This window comes from Temnothorax americanus, unplaced genomic scaffold (assembly GCF_048541705.1).
Source record: "Temnothorax americanus isolate GAGA-0224 unplaced genomic scaffold, ASM4854170v1 Scaffold48, whole genome shotgun sequence".
Taxonomy (NCBI): Eukaryota; Metazoa; Arthropoda; class Insecta; order Hymenoptera; family Formicidae; genus Temnothorax; species Temnothorax americanus.
In genome coordinates, this window is record NW_027509635.1 from 480,216 (window position 1) to 507,198 (window position 26,983).

The 26,983-nt window shown below is 38.3% G+C and overlaps 2 protein-coding genes across 7 annotated transcripts; one reads left to right on the plus strand and one right to left on the minus strand.

The window, feature by feature from the left end:
* Positions 1–497: 497 nt before the first annotated feature.
* LOC143903518 (putative inactive allantoicase) lies at positions 498–26,983 on the plus strand. Of its 6 annotated transcripts, none has more exons than XM_077417162.1 (10): positions 498–717; positions 941–1,247; positions 1,404–1,765; positions 2,023–2,094; positions 2,741–2,828; positions 2,901–2,940; positions 3,198–3,289; positions 3,659–4,069; positions 4,288–4,440; positions 24,965–26,983. In XM_077417162.1, the coding sequence occupies exons 4-10, from the start codon at positions 2,060–2,062 to the stop codon at positions 25,103–25,105; spliced, it is 960 nt and encodes a 319-aa protein (XP_077273288.1). In that variant the 5' UTR covers positions 498–717; positions 941–1,247; positions 1,404–1,765; positions 2,023–2,059; the 3' UTR covers positions 25,106–26,983. The 6 variants fall into 6 exon arrangements, with proteins under 6 accessions (XP_077273288.1, XP_077273291.1, XP_077273292.1 ...); XM_077417165.1 differs by having other exon boundaries at positions 499–717; positions 2,766–2,828; XM_077417166.1 differs by lacking the exon at positions 24,965–26,983 and adding an exon at positions 4,868–7,582 and having other exon boundaries at positions 502–717.
* LOC143903520 (uncharacterized) lies at positions 12,679–14,203 on the minus strand. Its single transcript, XM_077417168.1, has 3 exons — positions 13,634–14,203; positions 13,303–13,549; positions 12,679–12,781 (listed from the first exon to the last, which is right to left on the minus strand). Coding segments are annotated over exons 1-3 (414 nt in total). The 5' UTR covers positions 13,799–14,203; the 3' UTR covers positions 12,679–12,779.

The following is a 26,983-nucleotide window of genomic DNA, read 5'->3' on the forward strand; positions in this document are numbered from 1 at the left end:
GCACACACGGCTGTGTTGCATACACGACCGTATTACACACACGGCCGTGTTGCACACATGGCCGTATTGCACACACGGTTGTATTGCACACACGGCCGTGTTGCACACACGGCCGTATTGCATACACGGCCGTATTGCACACACGGCCGTGTTGCACACAACGGCCGTATTGCATACAGCGTATTGCGCACACGGCCGTATTCCATATGTACATACACGGGAGAGGGTCCCGTTTGACCAGGTTGCGATTAATCAAGAGACACGGTAGTGTCTCGCGCCAAGTACACGCGGAGCGAGACCGACCGTGACTCTTTTACGCGACGCGACGGGTTGCGAGTACCCGAGATGTTGAGATCTCGATAACGAGTGAACGAATCAAGTTCTAAGTAGGCTTGATCGATAGCTTGGGATCCAATTAGGGGAGGGTTTCTCTCATAATATTCCGCTACGTGCCCTACGAGCGGAGATATTGCGACGCAAAGTCCAAATGTGAAAATTTATTTGTAAGATACGAATACTTCTACGTCGACCGTCTTTCATCTCAATATTATTATGATTATCAGAGAAACGTCACTTTTACTTTTTCGACACTGGCGGCTAACGGCGTTAGGCGTTAGTATTGGTTAGTATCGCAGTGCAGTGCAGTGTAGACAGTGCGTTCGTTTAGCGCGCTGTCAGTCAGTTCCTATTCATGCTCGAGAGCACTCGAGAGACACGGTAAGTACGAAGTACGCGCGGAGCGAGACCGACCGTGACTTTTTACGCGACGCGACGATTAATTACTATTATACTTATTTTATTTACTGTTTATTATTACGTTTACGAGAGTGTTTATACATACAGGTTATTAACCTATTTACTGTTTACTACGTTTACGTGAGTGTTTATACATACAGGTTATAACCTATTATATTATTTTTTATTTTTATATTGACGGCAGAGAACTGAGGATACTGAGATCAAGGAGCCTGTTCACACAAAGCGTTTCTGCCGCGCGATTGCGGCCGCGCGTGAATAACGTTTGCACGAGCCGCACGCGCGTACGCGAAACGGCAGTAACACCGTATAATTGTGCCGGCGATATACTGAATTTGAATTGCTTCGTGCTCTTATCTGGAGATTTCGTATCCCTACATCGTGTTACCATTGCACCGCTGCCGGAACAGAAGGTTCTCTACGCTTGGCAGAAAGTGACGACTGACACGTTCGATCACGACTTCGTTGATCGCAGAAGAGCTGGACTCGAGGTACGTTTCCGATTTGCAATTAAGATAAATATCGTGCGATGAATGTTGTACCCAATTATAACCTCAAATAAAGTTGTGCACGTTGCTAGTAACGCTGTCTAAAAATTTGCGTGAAAGATGATATATAATCATATTAACATATTACATAATTTTTAGACGTAGCTGTGATGAAAGAGAATAGTGACTTAATTTTGGGAGATATAGGTCAAGGATTGCCATTTAAAGCTGGTACGTTTGATGGGGCTGTCAGTATTTCTGCGCTTCAGTGGTTGTGCTATGCAAGCAAAACTTTGCACAATCCTACAAAACGTTTATATCGTTTCTTCTCAACGTTGTATGCATGCCTGTCAAGAAGCGCAAGAGCAGTGTTACAATTTTATCCAGAGAACGGTGAACAGGTTGAATTAATCACGGCACAAGCCACAAAACCTGGCTTTATATATAACATGATTTTGCAACATTTTGTTATATCGTGATATAACGAAACAGTTACTCAACTCATTTATATTAAGAACAAGGTATGTTTATTATCTCTATATAGAATAGAATTTATAAATATTAAATAATATATATAAAATATGTATATAAAATATATAGATAAGTAATATCAAATTTTTATTATTACATTGGATTAGTATAGCGTCTACATTATCACAAGACAGCTTGCTGCGTTCTTAAGAAATTTGACGTTATTCCTATTTCTTATACATCTTATACTTTTAACTACACGATCTCCATAAATAGATACCAAAAATAATACTTTATATTATTACAGATAGAAATAAATAAAAATATACAGGAACTCAGTATGGATGAGAGGGAAGTGTATGAATTGTCATCTAGAGAGGTAATTTTTCTCTTCAAATATGATATACTATTGGAATCATATTTACATACATACATACAGAAACATAAGAATTTAATTGATTATACATAATGATCCTTGAAGTTATTTTCTTTAATCAACCGAATTACAATATAGTATAGGTATATAGTTCTATAAAATTACGTAACAATTTTTTTGTTAAATAAATTTCTTATTTTTAAGTAATATTATATTCTTGTGATTGTACAAAATACAATATTTATTTTATCAACAATGTATTTTTAACACTGTACAAAATACAATATTTGTTTTATCAACAACGTATAAAACCGATAATGCTTTTAGATTTCTTATCGAATTTTCAAGCCGTCTCTCTTTCTCTTTTCTTTATTGATTCTTTCAAACATATTCTCTTACATCATCGTCATTCAAATGATTAATGATGTTGCATTGTAAAACAAATTGCTTGTTTCTTTAACCGCAACTGATGAAGATTTTAATATACTAGACACTACAGACGCGCGCTTCGCGCGCGCTATTTAGCTTTAACATTATGCTATTACTATGACACTATTAACCCTTGATACACACAACTGTCAAAATATACAAGAGAACCAATCGGCATCGCGGAAAAGTGACAACAATACCTACGCCATGCCCTTTTTAGAAAGGGATTTATTGATAATTTCCAGAACGGTGCGAGAATTGTATTTGCTACTAATGATTATTTCGGTGTGGCCAAAAATTTACTTAAGGTAAGTGGTGTTGATAGCAAGAAGTATGCGCACAATATTAATATATTCATTATTGTTTATTTTTTATTTTAGGAAGAAGAACCTGTGCAACAGGAGGGCTTTACGAATTTTGGTAAAGGAATTATGGATGGATGGGTAACCAAAAGTAGACACGAAAAAAAACTTGATTTTGCGATTATCGAGTTCACAGCTGACGTTAAAATAGATTTTATTTGCATAGACACGGCTTTCTTTACAAACAATTTTCCGATCCAGTTTTCCATACAAAGCGCTAGGAGAGATTGTTTATTTGAGATAACTTTTTAGAATTTCATGTATTTAGAGAAATTGATATTAATTTCTACATATTACAATTAATTTATTACGCAGCTATACCTGTTCATATTCAAAACCGGACTGATAGATTAGGCCAAAACGCTACCTTGCCTGAGATGAAACGTATCAATCAAATTCATTTAGAGGTAGGCATCTAAAAAAATACAACTATATTATAAAATCTGTATTATTGAAATTTTTATTTTTTTGCAATTTTAATTTTTATGAAATTAACTTCTAAATTAATGTCTGTGTGTTTAATTGAAAATATTGAATATAAATGAAGAAACACATATTTAAATTATTTTTACAATTTAATTATTTTATTCTGTTATATATATATATATATATATATATATATATATATATTTCTACAATCTATCACCTTTGCAGTCTGCAATATTCTAGCAGTTTATTTTCAAAACTGATCTTTACAAGAGAAGTAACTTCTCCTACGTATAAAAAATGCGTTCCCTTTGCTTTGTTTTCGTCGCATATGATAAATACAATTTCAGGCCTGGCCAGATTTGCTCACGACGACAAATCTAGAACCCGGTTATCCGTCAGTTAGTAAAAAATTCTTTGTCAAATGTAATACGAATTGGCCAAGTGTTACTCATTTGCGGCTCAACATCTTCCCCAACGGTGGTGTCGCCAGACTACGCGTTTATGGAAAGACAGTGCATGGACTTTACCAGCAACCAGACTCTGTGCGATTTGATCTGATCTCCAGGATTTATAATGGTCGTTGTGTATCCTACAGTAGCAAACACTCCGGGCATCCCAATAACTTACTGAAACCTGGAAGCCCCATAAACTCGGATGATGGATGGGAAACTGCGAAAAATATGCCAAATATGAAAAATATACCACTCATGGCACAAAAATCTGAACAATCCGTAGTGGGAAAGGCTAGAGATGATGTGGTACGCAAGAAAAAATGCACTAATCGTAAAATTGTAACAAATGGTCTGAAAATTATTTTCTTTCAGTACTTCGTACAATGTACATTAATTTTAACGTGTTCGTTAGATTGCATAGAATAATTATTTCCCCAAAATATTATCTTTTTCTAATATTTTTGTGCCATCTCTCTCTCAATAGTAGCAATTACAAAATAATTTATTATCAATTTTTGATTCAGGAATGGGCTATATTTATGTTGGGGCATATTGGTAAAGTCCATTACGTTATAATCGATACCACATATGTTAAAGGAAATGCTCCAAGCTTTGTACATGTCGAGGGATTATCATTTCCTGCAATGACTTGGCTGACTCTTATACCAGAAACCAAGGTAAAGTTCGATTGAATTTTTGAATTTAGGACTTACTTAATTTATGAAATTACACTATTATTTTTTATTCAGAAGTTATAGCCAAAAAATGAAAATTTGGTCAATTTTTTCGAAGGATGATTTCACCTTTTAAACACTTGCTTGCCAATAAAAAATACATATCGAATATTTCAACTCTCTACGAAGCTATCAAGTTTCATTAAAATTGAGAGAGGGACGCCTGGGAGCTTTTTCTTGATTTGTCCTCTTTGCTTCGATTGTTCACTTTTTTTATTTGTTGTCTTGTATTATTTCAATAAAGTGTATCACTTTATAAAAATAATGTATTTTTTTTGCAAGTGCAAAAAATTTACTAACAAATGCATTAACGTGAGTAGGAATTCTAATTAGAGGGATATTTCTTATAATTCGTATAATTTTTATACAGGTAATAGAGGGCACTGAGCAAATTATTCTTACGTTAGAAAATACAGATGTTTGTGACTGAAGTAAAACTAACAATTAAGCCGAGCGCCAGTATAAACAGATTTCGAGCTTTTGGAACATGTCTATTTCATGAGACTGAACAATCTTGTGCAAATTGACGATGGTGCTTTTCAGACAATCGCGTTCATCAAGACGAGAAGATACTTGTTATTGATACTTCAATGATCAACCTTTTTTATTTCTTGAGCGAGTTAACTTTGAAAAAAAAAAAATTATTTTTTGTTCATTTTCTATGACGATTAGCGTTTTACTGATATTACATATGTTAAAAAAGTTTACAAAAAAATCACTCGCTACAGGCTTATTAAACTCGCTTTCGCAAAAAACTTGGCGCTGCTAGACCTCAAAATTAGGTCAGCCTGGTGCGTGTGCGTGTGCGTGTGCGTGTGCGTGCGTGCGTGCGTGCGTGCGTGCGTGTGCGTGTGCGTGTGCGTGTGCGTGTGCGTGCGCGTGCGCGTGCGCGTGCGCGTGCGTGTGTGTGTGTGTGTGTGTGTGTGTGTGTGTGTGTGTGTGTGTGTGTCAAAACAACTCTCTTACCGTATTCCTTTTCGAGAGTGTAGATGTGTAGCCTAGTGTCAGTCGCATATATCGGTTCTTATGAACAACCAATAGGTTGTTTCGTATAGCTGACAGCGCCGACCTGCAGTCTGACATGATGATAACATGATCATCCTTATACTCTCGTTGAGCTATCATAAGTTTTAAAATAGCATTTATTGCAAAAACTTCCGCCGTGTACGATGAACATTGCTTAGGCAGGCTGATTTTATATGCAGTGTTCTGGTTTTCAATAACCAAGCTAGCCCCTGTGGCGCAGCAATCTGGGTCGTACGATCTATCCGTGCATATGACCTCTGAGGTCTCATTCAACTCGTATTTGGATATTATATCATTAACCATTGCTTCATCCGTGTATTTGTTGTCCGACTTTCTGATCATCCCGAAAGAAAAATCTATTGTGGGGACAAAAGTGTGAGCCTCAAACGGTCCCCTAAATATCTCATGCCTTCTCGGTGGGCCAATAAACGGCCTAACGGTGGTACTGTTCTTCCAAACTTGAGACACCAAGGACATCACATACGTCGCCAGACGATATCGCACAAGGCCTCGCAGTCATACGTCCTCTGTAGCCTGTCATATAGTCCGGTGGTGTTGTAAGCGATAGATCTATATATAAAATTTCTGGCCAGCATCTCCGCACGATCCTTCAACAGTCTAACCTTTGCCTCGGCAATAATGACGTTGTTCGGGGTGCTGCTCCTATAGCCCAGGGCAGTCCTAATGCCCTTGTATTGCGTCCTTTCCAATTTAAGTTGCGAGGATGCGTCTCTAGGATGATAAACAAAGCTGCCATAGTCAGTAACAGATCTTACAAGACTCGTGATACAACATAAGAGCCGTATTGACGTCCAAACCTTTCGATATTCTATATAAGTATTTTACAACAACATTGGCTCTATCTTTACCTCTCACCTCCTGAATCTGGCGAGAGAATTTCAGCCCATTGTCGATCCAAATGCCCAGAAACTTTGACTCCTCGCTATTGAAAACCTCGCAGCCCTGGACCATTATACTCTGAGATTTGTCACATAGGCCATATTTGCTAAACTCCACCAGAACAGTCTTTTGAGACGCTATATCCAATCCAATGGCACGCAGTCTTTCCGCGATCAAATTAACGGCTTGTTGAAGCAAGGCCCGATTGCGCTGTCTGTTAGGGCCAGACACATACAGGCCGACATCATCGGCAAACTCACAGGAAAGCACACCCTTCGGCAAGTCAGAACACAAGTTCCTCGTGTAGAGGGAGTACAAAGCTGGGCTGAGGACAGCGCCCTGCGGGAGTTCCACGTAGACGAGACGTTCAATGAATTCCTGCGAATTTACAAATAAATCTGACAATACCTGTGGAACAATCAAGCGCTATCAGAGTATCAATCATGATGCGAAAGTCTACGATGTCATACGCTGATGACACGTCGAGAAACGCAGCAAGCGTGTATTCCCTTAAGCACATTGTAGGATACGCGACTTGAGAACACTGTGTAATACGCAACGTTGAGAACACCGTAATACAGGACTTTCCGAACACACCGATTTGGTTCCGCCTAGTAACAGAGGCGCTGTAGTAATTCTTCTTCTTCTTCCGGTAGGCTTCCCGTGCGCAAGCAGTCTTCCGCTGTATGGCGTTAAGAACACGTGTATACGTCTTGCAGAATAAAGAGTCAGTCGTGATTAAATACGCGTGTCTTTCCTTGCCTCCCGCAATCCCGATAATCCCCAAAGAAAGAACCGTATATCCAACAGTGGTGTCAGAAGTGGGATTAGCGGAATCAAAGCAAGTGAAGTGCATGAGCGGAAGCCAGTATAATCGCAGCACGAGAAGATGGCTCAGCCGCCGACAAATATCTCGCCAGAACTGCTGCAGGCGATATCCGCCATGATGGCTAACGCCATCCAAGCATCGGTCTGGCGAATCTGGGCGCCGAACAGTCTGGGAACGGACCCGCGACGACGATTCAACAACGACCGCCATCGTTCGCGATATCGGAATACCGCTCGTCTAATAACACGACGATAGCCGACTACTTTGAGAGATTTCAATGGGCGCTCGAGCTCAGTAAAATTCCGGGAAACCAGCACGCCAATTACGCACGCGTCCACATGGGCGCGGAACTGAATAACGCGCTGAAATACTTAATCAGCCCGCGAGTGCCGGAAGACCTCTCGTACGAGGAAGTGAAAACAACGCTGGTCTCACATTTCGACAGAGCCCGGAATAAATACGCGGAAAGCATCAGATTCCGCCATATTACTCAGCAAAGTGGGGAAACGATCGCCAGTTTCGCCTTACGTCTACGGCAAGGGGCAGCACATTGTGAGTACAAGGAATTTCTGGACAGGATGTTAACGGAGCAGCTACTCTAGGGGCTGGAATCCCGCGAGATGTGCGACGAAATCGTGGCAAAGAAACCGGCGACATTCGCGGAGGTTTACGAGATCGCGAGCACGCTCGAGGCAACACAGAAGACGACGAATGAAGTGAAGGAATCCGGCTCGTCGACTCAAGAAAATACGCACAAGTTAGGCTATGGTCCGCCCAAGTTTAAGAGAGAAAAAAGGCTACCGCGTCAGCGTTCGTCATCGCGGGGACGTAAGCAACAATCGAGTTATCACGATTCATCGAATCGACAGGACTCGAAAGAACAAAGTGACGGTAGTGTATGTAACGGCTGCGGGGGTAAACACGCGCGGAGCCAGTGTCGTTTTCGTGACGCTGTGTGTCACTCGTGTAGTAAAAAAGGGCATGTCGCGAAGGTATGTAGATCGAAAGAACCGCGTACCGAGACGCGAACAGTAGCGGCGCTGCAGCCCGCCGAAAATATTGACACGATTCGAGTTATCGACAGAGTGAACGCGATGAACGCGCATAGCAAACACATGATTGACGTTATCATAGACGGTAACATGCTACCAATGGAAGTAGATTCGGGCGCACCGTGCGGCATCGTGAGTGTAAATACGCTGCGTAAAATCAAACCGCGGTTCGCATTAGAAAAGACGAACAGACAGTTTGTTAGTTATACCGGGCACCAGATCCTGTGTATTGGCCGCCTTCCCGTAAAGGTTACTATCGGACAAACCACTCGTGAACTTAACCTATTTGTGGTGAAAAGTCCTTTTGACGCGCTATTCGGTAGAGAATGGATCGCGCATTTTGTACACGAAATCGACTTTAAAAAACTCTTTTCCGCGCCGGAAACAATGCATGCGATCAGTACCGCCGCGCCAAGTTTAACGCAAAGTCAGAAAGCGCAGTTAGAGCAACTTTTAGCAAAATATAAAGATATTTTCAGCTCAACAGCAGGAACTCTTACGGGTCCACCCATATCGTTACACCTGAAGCCAGGCACAACACCAGTATTCGCAAAAGCTAGAGAGATACCAATCGCACTCCGGAACGCGTACGCTAAAGAATTAGATAAGAAAATAGCGTCGGGTTTTTATAAAAGAGTAGAATCGTCTGAATGGGCTTCTACGACGCACGTGGTCGTCAAGAAAAATGGTCAGTTACGCATCACAGGGAACTACAAGCCAATTGTCAACCCTCGCTTAATTATAGACGAGCACCCTATCCCAAGAACCGAGCATATATTCAGTCAACTAAAGGGGGCAAAATTCTTCTGTCATCTCGACATTACGGATGCGTATTCTCATCTCGTCCTTGATGAAGAATCTAGTCATGTACTAACACTAAATACGACGCATGGACTAATCCGCCCAGCCAGAGCAGTTTATGGTGCCGCCAGCATCCCTGCTATATGGCAACGCAAGATAGAAGCTGTCTTACAAGGTCTCGAAAACGTTAAGAATTTTTTGACGATCTGGTTCTTTACGCAGAAGATTTCAAAAGTCTACAAAAAATTCTGGATCTAGTTCTACAAAGACTCAGAGAGCATGGCCTACATCTCAATAAGGATAAATGTGTATTCGCGACATCAGCGATCAAATTTTTAGGACACAAAGTAGACTCGCAGGGAATACACAAATCGGAGAAGCACGTGCAAGCTATCAGAAGCGCACCAAAGCCAAGCACGCCAGATGAACTGCAATTGTTCCTCGGGAAAGCAACGTATTACAGCTCTTTTATCCCAGATCTATCAACAAGGGATAGAAACATGCTACTCGTCAAGCCATTCAAATGGACTCCAACGGCTGAGAAAGCATTTGACGACATCAAAAACATCTTAGTTTCTCCACAAGTTTTGATGCCATATGATCCAACGCGACCACTACTACTCGCAACAGACGCCAGCAAGACAGGATTAGGCGCTGTTTTGTCTCATAGACTCGACAACAGTCAGGAACGACCAATCGCATATGCAAGCAGAACGATGAGCGCGACAGAGCAACGTTATCCGCAAATAAATAAAGAAGCATTGGCAATAGTCTGGGCTGTTCAAAAGTTCTTTTATTACCTGTATGCCCGACACTTCACGATTATAACGGATCATAAACCGTTGACGCAGATCCTGCATCCAGAAAAATCGTTGCCAACCCTTTGCATCAGTCGCATGGCCAACTATGCCGACTATCTGTCACATTTTGATTTCGACGTCATATTTAAACCAACGAAGGCAAATATCAACGCTGATTATTGCTCGAGAATACCGGTGTCCCCAACGAAGACCGTTACGCATCAAGTGACACTAGAAGAGAGAGAAGAGATAGAGTACGATGGATTCGACCATTTTGTGCTACATCAGATAAAGCAACTTCCGGTGGACGCTGAGAGAATCGCACGTGAAACGCGTAAAGACCCTCACTTGGGAAAGATTCTGCAGCAATTGGAAGCAGGTCAAGAATTAGCTCGTTCCGGTTACAAAGCACCTGAGGCTAATTATAGACTAGGAAGCAACTGCTTAGTCTTAGAGCATCGAGTTGTCATTCCACCAGTGTTCAGAGAGACGATACTGAAGGAACTGCATACTGCGCACTTAGGGATTGTTAAAATGAAAGGTCTGGCAAGATCCTTTGTTTTTTGGCCCGGCATCGACTCCGACATCGAGGGAGAAACCAAAACGTGTTCTGAGTGTGCAAGGAACGCGCATGAACCGCCGAGGTACCGTAGTCATCATTGGGAGTACCTCAAGAGCCCTTGGGAAAGAATTCATATTGACTACGCTGGACCCGTAGCGGGAAAAATGCTACTCATTATCGTCGACGCCTATAGCAAGTGGCTCAAAGTAAAAGTTACCAGCTTTACAACTGCATCAGCAACGATTGCCATCATGGAGGAATTGTTTGCTGCCTACGGAACTTCAGTCACCATCGTATCAGACAATGGTCCGCAGTTTGCAGCCATTGAGTTCAAATCATTTCTGCAAGGAAACGGTGTTAAATTTCATAAATTCATAGCACCGTATCACCCGGCTACGAATGGTCAAGCCGAGCGCTGTGTCCAGGCAGTAAAGGACGCATTAAAGACAATGGCGACGACACCAGGATCGCTACAACACAATTTTAACAAATTCTTGTGTCAGTATAGGAAAGCACCTCATGCTACAACAAGCCAATCTCCAGCACAACTTTTCTTAGGACGCACTATACGGACTAGACTGGATCTAGTAAGGGCAGACGAAGTAGACGTGAAGGCCACGCAGAAGCGGCAAGCTGTAGCTGATTCAACGTTCTGTGAATTCCATCCCACCCAAAAGGTATACTTCCTATCAGGCAATCCTCGCATGGATAAGTGGATACCAGGTACAATTGTCACACGCCTGGGAGATCTTCACTATGAGATCGACTATTAAGGTAAACGATTCAGACGATATGTAGACCAGATGAGACCACGCTGGATTAAAAAAGATCATCAGCGAGGGATCAATTCGCAAGATCAAGGGGCTGATCGCACCGGCCCTCGCCGAATTCGTTTCTATGGGGATTCTGAAGCTAAATCAACAGCGTCCCCAACATCAACACGAGACTCCTTGTCAAGCAGCAGTTCGGATCCGTCTAACTATAATATGGGACACTTTTTATCATTGTCAAACAGCAGTTCGGATCCGTCTTGTGTCACACTCTCGTTCGGATCAGACACTCCTCCAGCCAGCCCTCCGCAGAAACGGAAAAGAACAACCGCCACCGCCTGCACCTCGAAGGACAACTCGCGTAACTCGCGCGCCTCAAAGATTTGTACCGGAAAGGAATCGCCGTCGTGAAAGGAGAGAGGAAATGTAGGATACGCGACTTGAAAACACTGTGTAATACGCAACGTTGAGAACACCGTAATACAGGACTTTCCGAACACACCGATTTGGTTCCGCCTAGTAACAGAAGCGCTGTAGTAATTCTTCTTCTTCCGGTAGGCTTCCCGTGCGCAAGCAGTCTTCCGCTGTATGGCGCCAGAGAGAAGAATGAGAGACGACACGGCCCGGTTTTAGGTGATCCGCGAACGCGATACGCCCTCTGGGATCGACGTAAAACGTGTACATGAACTACGTAGCCACCGTCCACGTTTGGGCCACGGGGTAACACATACGTGCACGATTTAGGTTGCGTTCCGTGCTAATGTCGGTAACGCAAAGTTATTGATTTTTCGTTATGTGAGCGAGCGAGAAGGTATAAGAGTGAGCGAGATGACAATAAGAGCGAGCGAGACAGTAATTGGAGTGAGCGAGATGAGAATAACACATGCAGAAGGCTCGGGGGTGGGGATCTGATCGAGGATCGAGCATCGAGTCTTTTCCTTGCGCGCCGTTGTTCTTATCTGGCTCACTCCTGTTACTGTCCTACTCGCTCTTATTAACGAATTAATTACGAACTTATTACTTCTTATAGTACTACTGTGACACTTATATATTATACTGTTTATATGTTGCATCCAGTCGTCCACCGGTCATACTTTTTCTAACGCGACGATGTATGTACACGCATTTTTTTTTTTTTTTTTTTTTTAAGCAGGGAGGGGAAAATGCCTGACGCACACCCGCGTCGGCCGTCCGGCGGGGTAGTGTGGGGCTTGCACCCACTAAAAACCCCTTTCTTTCATTCTATACCAAAGGGAATTTTATATATAGATTAGGATTAGGATTATGTCCGAAAGGTTTAGAATGACAAATATATGTTTGTATTACATCATATCAAATATATTATAATAAAACAAATATATAAAAGTTTATGAATAAAAATAATAATTAATATTTCCTCGTCCTCTTCCTCTTCCATCTTGTCCTCTTCCTCTTCCATTTTGTCCTCTTCTTTTCCCACCTCGCCCTCGTCCTCGTCCTCGCCCTCTCCTACCTCTTTGAGAGGCAGCTATTGCCTTGGCAATTATTGTACCTAATTGTTCGCTCTGAAACATTAACAATAAGAAAAATAATGAAACAGCATGTTCATGATATTTATGATATGAGTATAACAAATATAACTTTATAATTATAACTGCACTGAGTTATACACAAAAAAAATAATTTAACTCAACAAAATGTATATATAAATTTAACATTTGTTGAGCCAAATAATTTCTTTTTTCAGTGCACAGATATAAGTATTTATCTAACTAATGCTTGATTTCTTCACCTCTAGATGAGTTCTCGATAACTTTATCCAACAGATATCTTTCAGAATTGGTTTTCTTATTGATCGATTCTGGGATATAGGTGTGTTGGATAAAGTCATCGAGAGGTGAAGAAATTGGGTATAAATAAAGGACTTAATTTTTTAAATTACAGGTGCTTTCTAGCAACGATACTGTGTAACACAGAGTATTATATTTTATTTTTTAACAACAAACAACAAAGATGAAACGATTTCACTGTGTTTCACAGTGTCGTTTCTGTAAAGCACCCATGTAATTAAAAATTTAACACTTACATTTAATTGGAAAACGTCTGCTGCTGGCGTCATCAACGCCGTAGACGCGGTCGTCGTCGTTGCCGTCGGCGCCGTGGTCGTCGTCGTTGCCGTCGGCGCCGCGGTCGTCGTCGTTGCCGTCGACGCCGCGGTCGTCGTCGTTGCCGTCGACGTTGCGGTCGTCGTCGTTACCGTCGACGCCGCGCTTGTCGTCGACGCCGCCGTCGTTGTGGACATCGTCGTCTTCTTCGGCGTCTTGGGAATATAACTGAAAAAGAAAAATTATTGAAAATTAATACATATGAATTAGAGCTTATTACAGTAATGATGTAATACATAATTATTCACTTACGGCTTCGTAAAATGCGGACCTGCGGAGACGATGTTGGCACACACGACGCGCGACGTGGCGAACAATATGACGAACTGCGACGTCTGGACTCACTTGTTGATATCGCGAGTCACGACGCGCTGCCGCGCGCCACTCCTCCGTCTTACCCCCTTCTGAGGGAGCCATGCGATTCGCTTAAAAACACTTTCTTTATTGTTTTGAAAAGATTCTCTCTATTTCGCGATAGACAACAGTGGAGTCTTTTCATTCGAAGCATTTGCCAGAGCTGGTACTATTTGCTGCGATCAGTATATTTTATTCGTACACTAGTCGAAATATTAAACTGATTTTTCATTGTCTAAGACGCTGTCTCGAGTGAATTCAGTTGACATTAATTGTTCACACAACAATTAATAGATTATCGGCTAGATTACGTTAATTTTGTGCACATTTTGTGCGCAACAAACTAAGTTTATTTTTATTTTTTAATATTTTATTTCTTGAAGCGTACGTATTAATATTTTGTTTCTTTTTTTCGTTTCATTTTACTTTTTATTTTTTTATTTTTCTGCATTTTAAAACGTGTAGTAATTTTAATCCAGAAAAATACAGAAGAAGTTATTTCTTATTAAGGACTCTTTTACGAATACGAGCATAAATTAATTAATTGCAAAATAAGTGATCAGTATTTAGAAAGTGTATATGAAAAATGTGCGTTTAAAAATTGTCGCAATGGTGTTTTTTCCACGGGGTCGCATTTATTTCGATTTCCATCAAGTACAGATGCAAGACACAAATTATGGATACGTAATAGTGGTAAGTTTTTTACACTATTAGACGCACATGCATGCATAAATATACGTAATACATACATACGTACGTACATACATATACATATACATACATACATACATACATATATATATATATATATATAGATATTGACAAAATTATAGGCATCCGAATTTTCATCGAAATTTTACTCAATTTTAAATTAGTAACTCCGCGTAACTCCGCGAAAAATGATCATATTAAAAAAAATTTCTTCTATTTTAAAGGGTAAAGTCTGAAATTGAATTTATCCTTTCCCCATTCCAGTATCTTTTCTAAAGTAAGAACGTATTTAATCTCCCAAAAAATGCAATTTTTGATGCACTCTACGGGGTGAAATAAATTTTTTGCGCAATTGCCATCATAACTATCGTCAACTTTGAACTTTTCCCTGTAAATAAAAGAAAATAAACTTCGCACGATTTTTTTTCTTGGCGTTACGCTTATTTGAAATTGTGTAACATTTCGATAACAATTAGAATGTCTAATAATTTTTTCAATGACTGTATATGTACATATGTTTATATATTTTTTATCGATATATTTGGAAAAATAAATCAACATATCCAATGTGTGACAATGGCTGTATTACTGCTTTTAAAAGAAAAGGTTATTTATTTAATTATATAATTATTTAATGCAGTTACTACTGCAGAGAGAAGAATTCTCTCTGCTACTGGTCACAACCATCTTATATGTCTGACGTATCTTTATGGCGCATCACTGCAAGTAGTATAGTTCAGTTACTGTGCGTCATGCCGCAATGGCATTAATAACTTACTTTTAATTTTATTTACTGTCGTTTATAATTAACTTAATATGTTTCGGTATTTTCAAAAAACGTATATAATACATTGCATTTGCAAGTAAAAATAAGAAAAGTTTGCGTTGAAAAAATGTTATAAATGTAGAAACGCATATAAAGTTGCGGTAGTGAAAAATCTTTAAAATGCTAATACTAACTGCTAGTTTACATGGTTTCCAATACCGCGGAACATTGTGCGTATTTGTATACATACATACTTTTATAACATTTTTTTAACACAAACATTTTTTGTTTCTCTTGCAAATATATTATATTATATTATACTCGCTTCTTAAAAATACTCATACATGTTAAATTTATTATTACCAGCACTGAATTATAAAATAAATTATTAGTGCCGACACGGCCCTGATATGTTAGTACTCTTGCAGTGATATATTGACGCCATAATAATATGTTAGACACATTAGTGGCAACAATTTCATTGAATAAGTAGCTTCTTCTTTAAAGTACCTGTACTTATAATCGTTGTCACAGATTGGATAATTTGATCTATTTCGACAAGTTTGGAGAGATAAAAAATATTTGAACTTTTTTAATAACTTTGACGTTATGATGGGCTCGGGAGCAGAACAGGTTCTTGTATGTTTCAAATTCTCTTTAATCCCAAAATTATACGTTTACAAACGTTTCGATCTTCATTGGGACCATTTTCAATATGTTAACAATAAAAGCCGGATAAATATGTGGAGTTAAATCCTAACTGAAACTTTGTTACATAATGTTAAAAACCAAATTTTTACCGGTTTGTCAAAGAGTAAAATAAGTAAAATAAAATAAGTAAAATAAAACGGATGCCTGGTCATCTGTACAGTAAAACTGTTTTTAAATTCAAACCGACACACTTCTCGAGTTTTTTATAAAAATAAAAGTTCTGCATTTGTTATATGGAAAAAACAAAAATGAAAAAATTTGTGAATTTTGCGACTCTAGCACGACGCTTTCCCTCTCTAAAGTACAAGAATACAATAAATATTACAACTTTTAACAGTTCCAGATTCCAGGTTGGGTAGTACTATTCGAGTTCCACCAATATGTGTAATTTCAAACATAAATGTAAACAATAACCATTTTTGTTTTACTATTTTGATATTAAACGCGGCACGATAACTCGAGAACTGTGAAAATATAAAAAAGTACTACTGGAACTGTAATTCTTATTTTGATATTAATAGAATGTCAGCTTCACATATCTCTATTATAGTAGGTTCTCTTCTAAAGAATTAAATATCCCGAAAGATTTCTTAAGAGAAAATTTACTAGTAATATTTTGCATTTATTCTATTTCAGGAAATACTCGTTTGGAAAAGTGGTCTGCCAGTTCTATTCGTCGTGCCGGTTTGTGTGCAGATCACTTCAGTGAAAATTCTTTCAAGGGAGAAGGTAAGAAAAAATTAAAACGCGGCGCAGTTCCTCTTTCTTTCAGGAATATAATTTTACCTGAAGAAAGCAATGATGGAGACAATGATATGACAATGATGGATACAAATATGATGGAGAGCATGCCTATACCAGTAAAGGTGACTGAAAATGAAAATGTACTAAATGAAACAGAAACAAGAGAAAATAATGAAAACGCTACAAGGCCAACATCAGCGAATGTTGAAAAAGATAAAAATGAAATAACGAAGGATTTAGTTCAACGGCCACCATTGCGAACCTACCAGACACCGAAACTATATTTTAATATATCAGAAGAAGAAGATAATATTGAATGGATACATGAAGAACCGCCAATGTACGAAAAAGTTTCGGCGCACACAAAGATCATAGAAAAGGAAATTACAGAAAAGGAAAAAAAGATAAGGACAGTAATGCACAAATAATAATTAAATCTTTAACAAATGAAAATATGCGTCTACGCCAGACAATAAAAACGTTAAAATTACGTTTACAAAGATGCAATCGACGAATGCCCGTAAAACGTACAAATAAGAAAAGCCAAAATAAAATCATACAAGAAGTGATGGCAAAGAAAAAATTGCATCCCGTTGCGAAAACAATGATAAATTTGCAATTACATACGCCAAACGCGCCATATACAGAAGAAGAAAAAAATATTTCAAAGCAACTGTATTATTATTCAGCTTCTGCACTGCGTGGTTTACGAAAGGCAGGCTGCAATTTTCCTGCGGAAAAAACAATTCAAAGATGGAACGAAGAATATAATATGATACCAGGATTTTGCGATTTTATATTTCGTAAATTGGAGGAGAAAATTTCCAAGATACCTATAGAAGAAAGAGTATGTGCTTTGAAGTGGGATGAAATGTCCATAAAATTGTTTCAAGAATATTCACCCTATTTAGATCAAATAGAAGGACTTAAAGACCTAGGGCCTTTAGGAAGAACACATGAGGATGCAAAACACGTATTCGTATTTTGTTTGGACAGCATAAACGCACGTCATCCATGGCGTCAACCATTAGCATATTTTCTTCCTGGTATAGGTATGAAAGCCGAAGAAATAATATCATTATTAAAAGAATGTTTAGATAAACTGATTAAAACGGGTGCTGATGTGCAACTCGTTACATGCGATCAAGGTTCAAGTAATCAGAGTGCTTATGTAAAACTTGGCGTAAACTCGGATAAACCATTTTTTATTCATAATGGAAAAAAATATTACGCACTGTTTGATTTTCCACATTTAGTAAAAAGATTGGCGAGCTATCTGAGGAAACGCAAGTATTTGTATCGCGATGGAAAAGTAATCGCATCATTCGACGATTTCGAAATTACATGGACCATTGATAATGCCAATAAAGGAGGTTCCAATTTATTGTCTCATATCACAAAAGCACATATTCGCCCCAATGCTTTTGAAACAATGAATGTGAAAAGAGCCTTTCAATTATTCAGTCATACGTTTGCATCCACAATAAAAACTGCTGGTAATGCTAAAATATTGCGGACAGATACGTGGGATGCAACGGCTGATTTTACAGAAAATCTGAATAAAGTAATAGATGCTTGCAATTCTTACAGTCTAAAAGTTACACATGGCGGAAAACGACCATTGTCTCACAAAAATCCTGACGTTGAATTGTTATTAACAGATTTTCTGAAATGTTGCTCAACATGGTCTACATCGCGGGACAAAGTATCAAAAATTCCTTGTTTAAAAGGCTTTATTATAACTGTACAAGCTATACTTGAAGTATATAAAGAACTCACAAGGCGATATGAAAATTTTGAACTTGCAGCAGGATTATGTAACCAAGACTCGGTTGAACATTTATTCTCTAAATTAAGACAACGCGGAGGATTTAATCCCAACCCCACAGCAAGAATGATCCGACTTTCTCTGAGACATATAATATCTACGGGATATATTCCAACAACTGATAAAGGCAATGTTCAATGCCTTGAAGCTGAGTCTCTTATTAACTCACCGAGTCATCTTGTTAAAACGTTAGAAAATTCATTGAATGCAAATCATACTGTCATACAATGTGACGATAGTTCTGAAGATGAAACATTTATGGAAGATTTGCAACTTCTTGCAGAATACGATAATGTGGAAAATGCAGAAAACGTTGAAACACTAAATATATATGATCAAAATGCTGTTGCATTTTTTGCTGGATATATAGCGCGACGAAGCGTAGGAAAAACGAAATGCGATAATTGTCGTCATTGCATGATGAAAACGCCAATGGAAAACGCAACGGAACATGAGATGTACATAGAATTTCAAGAATATCCAAATGCAGACGAAGATGCTCCTGCAGTAACGAAATTGATACGACCGACAGATCTTTTTACAAAAGTGGTCCAAACGCAATTAATGACATTCAATCGTATATGGCTACATTATTGGCCATCAAAGCAAGTTCTAGAAAAGATAACGAATGAATGTATAAATGCAACAAATGAAACTGTGAATGGCTAGACAAAAATAATGCGTGCTACAATCATCGACTGCAAGCGTTGCGATTTATGACGAAGGTAAAATTGTACTTTCGCACGAGATATAACAATCGTGCTATAAGAACAAGCAATACCCGCAGAAAAATGAGTAATTTGTTAAACAAATAAGAAATAATTACAAGATTGTAGCAAGATAGAATAAAAATAACTGCAATATATAAGCGTAAAAAAGTAAGCAATAAAATAACATATATATATATATAGAACGCAGAATTATTTTAAAATATAATGTAAATAATGCTTTTTACATATTAATTTTGTACAAAATATGAAATACAATACTTTTTTAAATCTATTATTGTTTTATTGCATCTTATCGTTCCGTCATTGTGGACAGAAATACTTTCTACATTGTATCATGACATTGCATCCATTATGTCTCAATAGAGGCATATATGTTTGCAAGTTATGTTACTTTGCAACGAGTATGAATTTCCAGTAATGAGAAAAATAAGCATAAATTTTTCAATTTCATATAGAAGACCGCAATCACAATTGAAATAATTGCATAAATCGTAGACTAGCAGGTCTTGTCACGGAATATATAAAAAGTTGTAATATGTGATCATGCTACGAAATTGTAAAATCATGCATTTTCTTGTTATCAATGATGCGTAATAAGATGCAAATTATAATAAAGATTTAAAAAAGTACATTTAGATTTATTATATGCTGCTATTAACATAAGCATATTAAGTGTTGCGCACGTTATTCTACAACTATAATAACTAAACTATTAAAAGTATTACTACTAAAAGTACTACTAAAACTAAAAAGTAACATAACACACGTACTATATATCAATGATTTTCATAAATCATTCGCAATAACAAACGTCGTAAAATATAAATATGAGAAATAAAAGACGTCAAAAATACAACTGATATTTTTATTAAAGGAAACCTACATTTATGTATATTTCCCCGTGATGAAACCTGTTAGTCGACGATTTATGCAATTATTTCAACTGTGATTGTGGTCTTTACGTCATGCTCATTAACAGCAACACAAAGTATTGAAATAAAACTTCTAAGTTCAAATCTTTTTTCTGCTTTTTTTGATAAATTTTTTTTAAAAATGCGTTCTATGTTCAAATTGCGCATCAGCTAAATATAAATAGTTTATATAGCATAGCCTTAAAAAATTAGTTATTTCCAAATAATATACATATATATATATTTTTTTTGCAAAGATATTAATGTATTAACTATTTATATTCACGTGATGTGTCATGCCTCGAGTAGTTCCGCGTGTGGCAACTGTAGTCTAGCGTGCTGTGTTTCAAGGAGAGGGGTTTTTAGTGGGTGCAAGCCCCACACCACGGTCTTACATACAGGTCTTGAAACGAAGGTGGTGGGGGGAGTTCATCTGACGACCCATAAATTATTTTGACTTGTATCCATAAGGGCGGCGCTGCGATCTACAGAAGTGGCAGACGCAAGCGTATTACAATTAATCTAAATTTTAATATTGCAAACACTTGAGGAAGAAAAATATGAAATAAAATAAATATTTGAGTGAAACATTGAATAAATAATAGAAAATAGAACAGAGAAGTGATTGTATGTGTATAGAAGATCCTGTTGGGTAGCGGTCGAAGTAGTTGCGACACTTTGTTTTTTAATAAGTTTAGAAAAATAAGTTATAGTTGTACTTAAGTTATATTTATAGCTTTTTAAAAATAAGTTTAGTTTTTTTAAGTGTTGCAACTACTCCTTACCGCGACTATACGTGTATAAAGGACCAAGGGTAAAAACATAGAACTGCATTGAAAAAAGTAAAGTATATTTTAAGTTTTGGTCCATTTAGAATTTTTTTTTTACGAGATTGTGTTTTGGCATTTTTAAGTTTTCTTGGTGCGCATTTTGCCTCATTCTTAACCGAATGTAATACAATATAGAATATGACAAAATTTCGGATGCATGCTCCATGCAAGGAAAAGTAAACTTGTACGTAGAAAACATTTCATCCAGCGTAAGATTGAAAACATCTTTGCAAGATGCATATTTCACAAAGCATGTTTCTACGTGAGAAATCAGTTTAAAAAATCGTAAATTTGAGTGTATTAGTCCACCTTTTGATTTAATGTCGACCAATTGTGACACAGAAGATTCATGCAAAGAATCTGATCTTATAGCTTCTACGCAAGTAGTGCAAGAATTGTAAACATTTAATACCTGCTTGCATAAATAACCTGGGAAAATCATAAACAATGTGTTAGCAAACAATATAGTAGCTTCCCATTTACACCAAAACTCAGTTAATTTTCACTTATGACGTCATAAAGGTGCCATTTCATGTTGACTCTTGACGCTCATTTTCAGCGCGCAAAAAACAGAAATAATATTTTTTATTTATATAGATATATAAATTTATTTATATATATATATAACTATATATATATATATAAATATTATTTTTAGGCTCACGTGGCTTCGCTTTGACGCTGGCGTCAAGAAATCAAGTTGAAGAAATGAATTTATTCAACATCCAGCGTTGACGCTAAATCGTCGTTGATCGTCCCAGTACAATCAAAAATGGACTTCAAAATACGTAAAATATTAATTATTACAATACACCCTTTCGTCATAATAACAATTATAGATGAATAAAGATGAACACACGTGGCACAGAAACACACGTCATAAACACGTACGAAGCTCGAGAGAAACTGCCGCAACTACGCTGTGATTGGCTGATTGTGCTACATCTGTCGATGGCTGCGCCGCATAGTGGCGATGCCAAGTCCTAAAACCGGGGACAATAAGCGAGACATCCCCACCCTCGAAATTTGATCCCGTTTCAAGACCTGTATGTAAGACCGTGCCCCACACTACCCCGCCGGACGGCCGACGCGGGTGTGCGTCAGGCATTTTCCCCTCCCTGCTTAAAAAAAAAAAAAAAAAAAAAATGCGTGTACATACATCGTCGCGTTAGAAAAAGTATGACCGGTGGACGACTGGATGCAACATATAAACAGTATAATATATAAGTGTCACAGTAGTACTATAAGAAGTAATAAGTTCGTAATTAATTCGTTAATAAGAGCGAGTAGGACAGTAACAGGAGTGAGCCAGATAAGAACAACGGCGCGCAAGGAAAAGACTCGATGCTCGATCTTCGATCAGATTCCCACCCCCGAGCCTTCTGCATGTGTTATTCTCATCTCGCTCACTCCAATTACTGTCTCGCTCGCTCTTATTGTCATCTCGCTCACTCTTATACCTTCTTGCTCGCTCACATAACGAAAAATCAATAACTTTGCGTTACCGACATTAGCACGGAACGCAACCTAAATCGTGCACGTATGTGTTACCCCGTGGCCCAAACGTGGACGGTGGCTACGTAGTTCATGTGCACGTTTTACGTTGATCCCAGAGGGCGTATCACCTAAAACCGGGCCGTGTCGTCTCTCATTCTTCTCTCTGATGGCGCTAAGAACACGTGTATACGTCTCGCAGAATAAAGAGTCAGTCGTGATTAAATACGCGTGTCTTTCCTTGCCTCCCGCAATCCCGATAATCACCAAAGAAAGAACCGCATATCCAACACACATGGAAGCACGTATATCTGACGTAATCTTGATCAAGTTGTCGGTGCAAAACTTGCCCCTGCGGAAGCCATTCTGAGAGGCACTGTACTTATCTTCACTCTCGGCCCACCATGTAAGACGCTCATTAATCATCCGCTCACACAGTTTACCCACGCAGGAGGACAACAAAATCAGGCGGACTTTTTCTTTACCAGGCTTGTCGATAAAGACAACCTGATATAGCGACCACTCCTTTGGCAGTGAATCCGAAAACCAGATCCCATTAATAATTCAAGCAGGCAAACGAGGCCGAATTCTGGCAACTCCTTTATCATTCTGTTCTCGATGCCATCAAGACCCGAGGCTGAATTCCTCTTGTGGAGTTAGCAGATCGGTCGACGGAAAAGAGAGAGACTGCGCTTGCGCGATCAGAAAAAGACGAAAGAGTGAGCGTGCGTGATTGGTCGCTTGAGATGCAACAGTCGCCGAGTGTATGTGACTGGTCGCTTGAGATGCGACAGTCGCTGTGTGTGTGTGCGCGTAAGGGTCGAGCAGAGAGAGAGTCGAGTCAGAGACGTGCAAGTGCAAGCATGCGAGTGTGTTGTAACGACCAAGAGAGACTTGTATTATTAATATAAAAGAATATATATTTGTTTGTGAACTATTTTGTGTGCTGTTCGGTGTCCCATCTAACATTCTCGGAATTGTCAATCCTACAATTGGGGGCTCAGCCGGGATTACAGCAAGCAACAGGAACGACCCGAGAAAGGCTAGATGGAAGACATCTTGGATACCGACGAGAGTCGTCGTGTCGAGGAAATGAAACCGTTGGACGAGTGCAACGTTACAAGACCCTGCTGAAAGAGAAAAACTTGGCTGTGGCAGGAACGAAGGCGAAGCTGCTGCTTCGTTTGCGAAAGGCAAACATTACTGAAAAAACAGTAATGGTGTCGCGAGAAAATACCGATGCCGAGGGCGGCCGTGAGCGAGAGCGTCCCAGTTGCGCACAGAATAAATCGGACACAGCAGGTTGAATGAATCGGACACAGTGTCGATCGGACACAGTAGGAAACGGACACAGTGCGGATCGGACACAGTGCGGATCGGACACAGTGTCGATCGGATACAGTAGAAAACGGACACACGGTGGTTGCAATCGGACACAGTGCAGATCGGACACAGTGCGGATCGAACACAGTGTCGATCGGACACAGTGTCGATCGGACACACGGTGGTTGCAATCGGACACAGTGCAGATCGGACACAGTGCGGATCGGACACAGTGCGGATCGGACACAGTGTCGATCGGACACAGTAGGAAACGGACACACGGTCGTTGCAATCGGACACAGTGCAGATTGGACACGGTGTCGATCGGACACACGGTGGTTGCAATCGGACACAGTGCAGATCGGACACAGTGCCGATCGGACACAGTGTCGATCGGACACAGTAGCAATCGGACACAGTGCGGATCGGACACAGTGCGGATCAGACACAGTGCCGATCGGACACAGTGGCGATAAGAAGTAATCTAATATATGTAAATCCTTTATTCAAGTAATCTATGTAACCCTTTATTCAACTATTCAATTAACTAAATTTTTACAATATGTGTTAAATTTTAAGTAAGTGTATTTATGTCACTTTGATACATTGATAATATAAACTTATTCCGTGACAGTTTTTCTAACCTCAATATAATATATATGTGATCAAATATGTGCGTGTGCGTGTGTGTGTGTGTGTGTGTGTGTGTGTGTGTGTGTGTGTGTGTGTGTGTGTGTGTGTGTGTGTGTGTGTGTGTGCGTGTGCGCGTGTGTGCGTGTGTGTGCGCGTGTGTGCGCGTGTGTGTGCGTATGTGTGTGTGTGTGTGTGATTCGATTATAATGACTTTTATATAATTAGGGTAAACGATACAGTAATTGACAGCATAAGGTGATTGACACTGTTATATTTGTACCCATAATAGATGAATTGTTCATCGCGCGATTAATTGTAAGATACTGAAGACGACAGTTCTTTTTGATTACTTTACATAAGTACTTTATGATTCATTGTGCGAGTAGTTTGTCTTCTACGGTACAAATATGTCATGTAAGTGTCAATCACTGTACCCTTGTCAATTACTGTACCGTTTACCCTACATAATGCCTATCGAATTATTTAAACATAATTGCTGTCACATATAGTACTAGAGTTGTTTAGGTTTATTTACTATATGTTTCAGGTGCCAAGGAAGGACATGTCTTGTGGATCACTCGCAGTTCATAGAAGATTCAGTTTAGTTCAACAAAAATTGATAAATCCATTTGCAAAATATGAGATTCTTTTAAGCGACGATTTATTTTTACTGTCTTCGCTACTATAACCTTGTATAATGTTATGGAGTTTCTTCAAATTTATTGCAGCCTAATTCCTTTAATGTTCATAAATTCTATAAAAAATTATAAATATTACGCTTATTCAGAATTAAATTACATAAAATAAAGTCCAAACGTTACAATGTGGACTATAATATTAACGGTGAAACCATATTTGCTATTTACATCTTTCTCCTGTCTCTAACATAGATTTAATATACTTTCACACGCATAGGTATACGCACGTGCACGCACACACATGTAAACAGTAAAAATGATTTTATCGTTAACATTATGTGTAATATCAATATTATTAATATTTACGTTACGCATATAATATTAATATTATATGCATAATGTTTGCACTTTACTGTGTAATTTAATTCTAAAACGTAGTTTAGAGCAATTTTATAGAGCGCGTGTGTGTATAAAACTAGATTAATCAATAATCAAACTATTAAATTTTTACACAATACTCGAATTGTATTGTAAGCAGGATTGAAAGTCAAAATACAAGTAATTTATTCACAAAACATAAGTAATTTATTCACAAAACAATTAAAACTATATTGCAACTTATATTGCACAATAAAATAAACCTTAATTCTATATCCTTTAGAGTACGAGAATGAAACAAAACTTATTTTTTTAAACATAGCTCACATTTGAAAAGCAGTACGTACGCCCGTTCTTTCTTGTTTAAAACAAAACATAAAATAAAATCCTATTATTAATTAACGTAAAATACACTTATAAGAAAAAATTATTTTGGTATGATTGCACTCTACCTTACAACATTGTGAAAAACTAACAATAGTTTCAGATTAGCTTGCATGGAGTCTTTTATACGTAGTACATAATGCTTAACATATACATATAATACCGTTACATTAAAAACGAATCTTTCAAAGTATGGCCGACAAATGTCTCCGATTGAATATTAAAAGTTATAGGCAATCCTAAATTGTTTACGACATATATACTTTGTAGACCGTTGAAATTTCTTCTTTGCAAATCGGACATTTTTTAACATTATCATTCTCGCGCATAATGTGATTAGCACATTCTTCACAACAACAGATATGACCGCACGGTATGAAAACTTGATTCGCTTCAGCATCAATGCAAGCAGTGCACGTACGGTCAGATCTCTTCGTTTCTCGATTTTCTTCGCACGTTTCCAGAGAAAGTCTTTCGACTTTGTGATAGGGTACACAGTCGCTTTCTAAGGTACTTTCTTGATCTTCGTACCAATATCCAAAATCATCTTCTGGAATGTTATAAATGCGTTCTGAAAAATTTCGAAACGATGTGTTATACTTTATAACAATCAAACTACATTTTTAGTGTTCTTACTGTTTACTAAAAATATGTCATATATCTAACTTATACCTTCGTCAAATTCATTATTAGATTGTGATAAATTGGAAATGTTATTTGTATTTTGTGTGTCTTCCGTTGTAATTATCGGATTAGCTGAAATAAAATTTGTTGTGTTGTTGATTGTGACATCCATATCAGTTGCATTTTCGGAAGTGAATTGTTCGTCTTGTAACTGCTCATTTTCAACAGAATCTTGTCTTTGCACTAATGTAAGTAAATCTCCGGAAATATTTGCATTTATATTACTGTTAGCAATTTTCAGAGCTACAAAATTGTTTTAAAAGATACGAATTAATAATAGAGTAATATATAAATATAATACTCGTGATGTAATATTAATTAAAATACATACGTTCCTCCGATGTAGAATTGCAACTTTCTGACAGAAAATCGGTACAAATTTCATAATTATCGTTTTCACTGGTTATAATTTCTGTAATGCAAGAGTCTTGGTTAAAAAATCCAATTGAATTAGATGAAAAAAGTCAATATATAATCATATC

Excerpts from the sequence above, each read along its gene's own strand:
- LOC143903518 (XM_077417162.1), top strand. The coding sequence starts at position 2,060 with ATGAGAGGGAAGTGTATGAATTGTCATCTAGAGAG. Across the intron at positions 2,095-2,740 it reads ATGAATTGTCATCTAGAGAG|AAAGGGATTTATTGATAATT; the intron begins GTAATTTTTCTC and ends TGCCCTTTTTAG. Across the intron at positions 3,290-3,658 it reads TCAATCAAATTCATTTAGAG|GCCTGGCCAGATTTGCTCAC; the intron begins GTAGGCATCTAA and ends ATACAATTTCAG.
- LOC143903520 (XM_077417168.1), bottom strand. The coding sequence starts at position 13,798 with ATGGCTCCCTCAGAAGGGGGTAAGACGGAGGAGTGGCGCGCGGCAGCG. Across the intron at positions 13,550-13,633 it reads GGTCCGCATTTTACGAAGCC|TTATATTCCCAAGACGCCGA; the intron begins GTAAGTGAATAA and ends TTTCTTTTTCAG.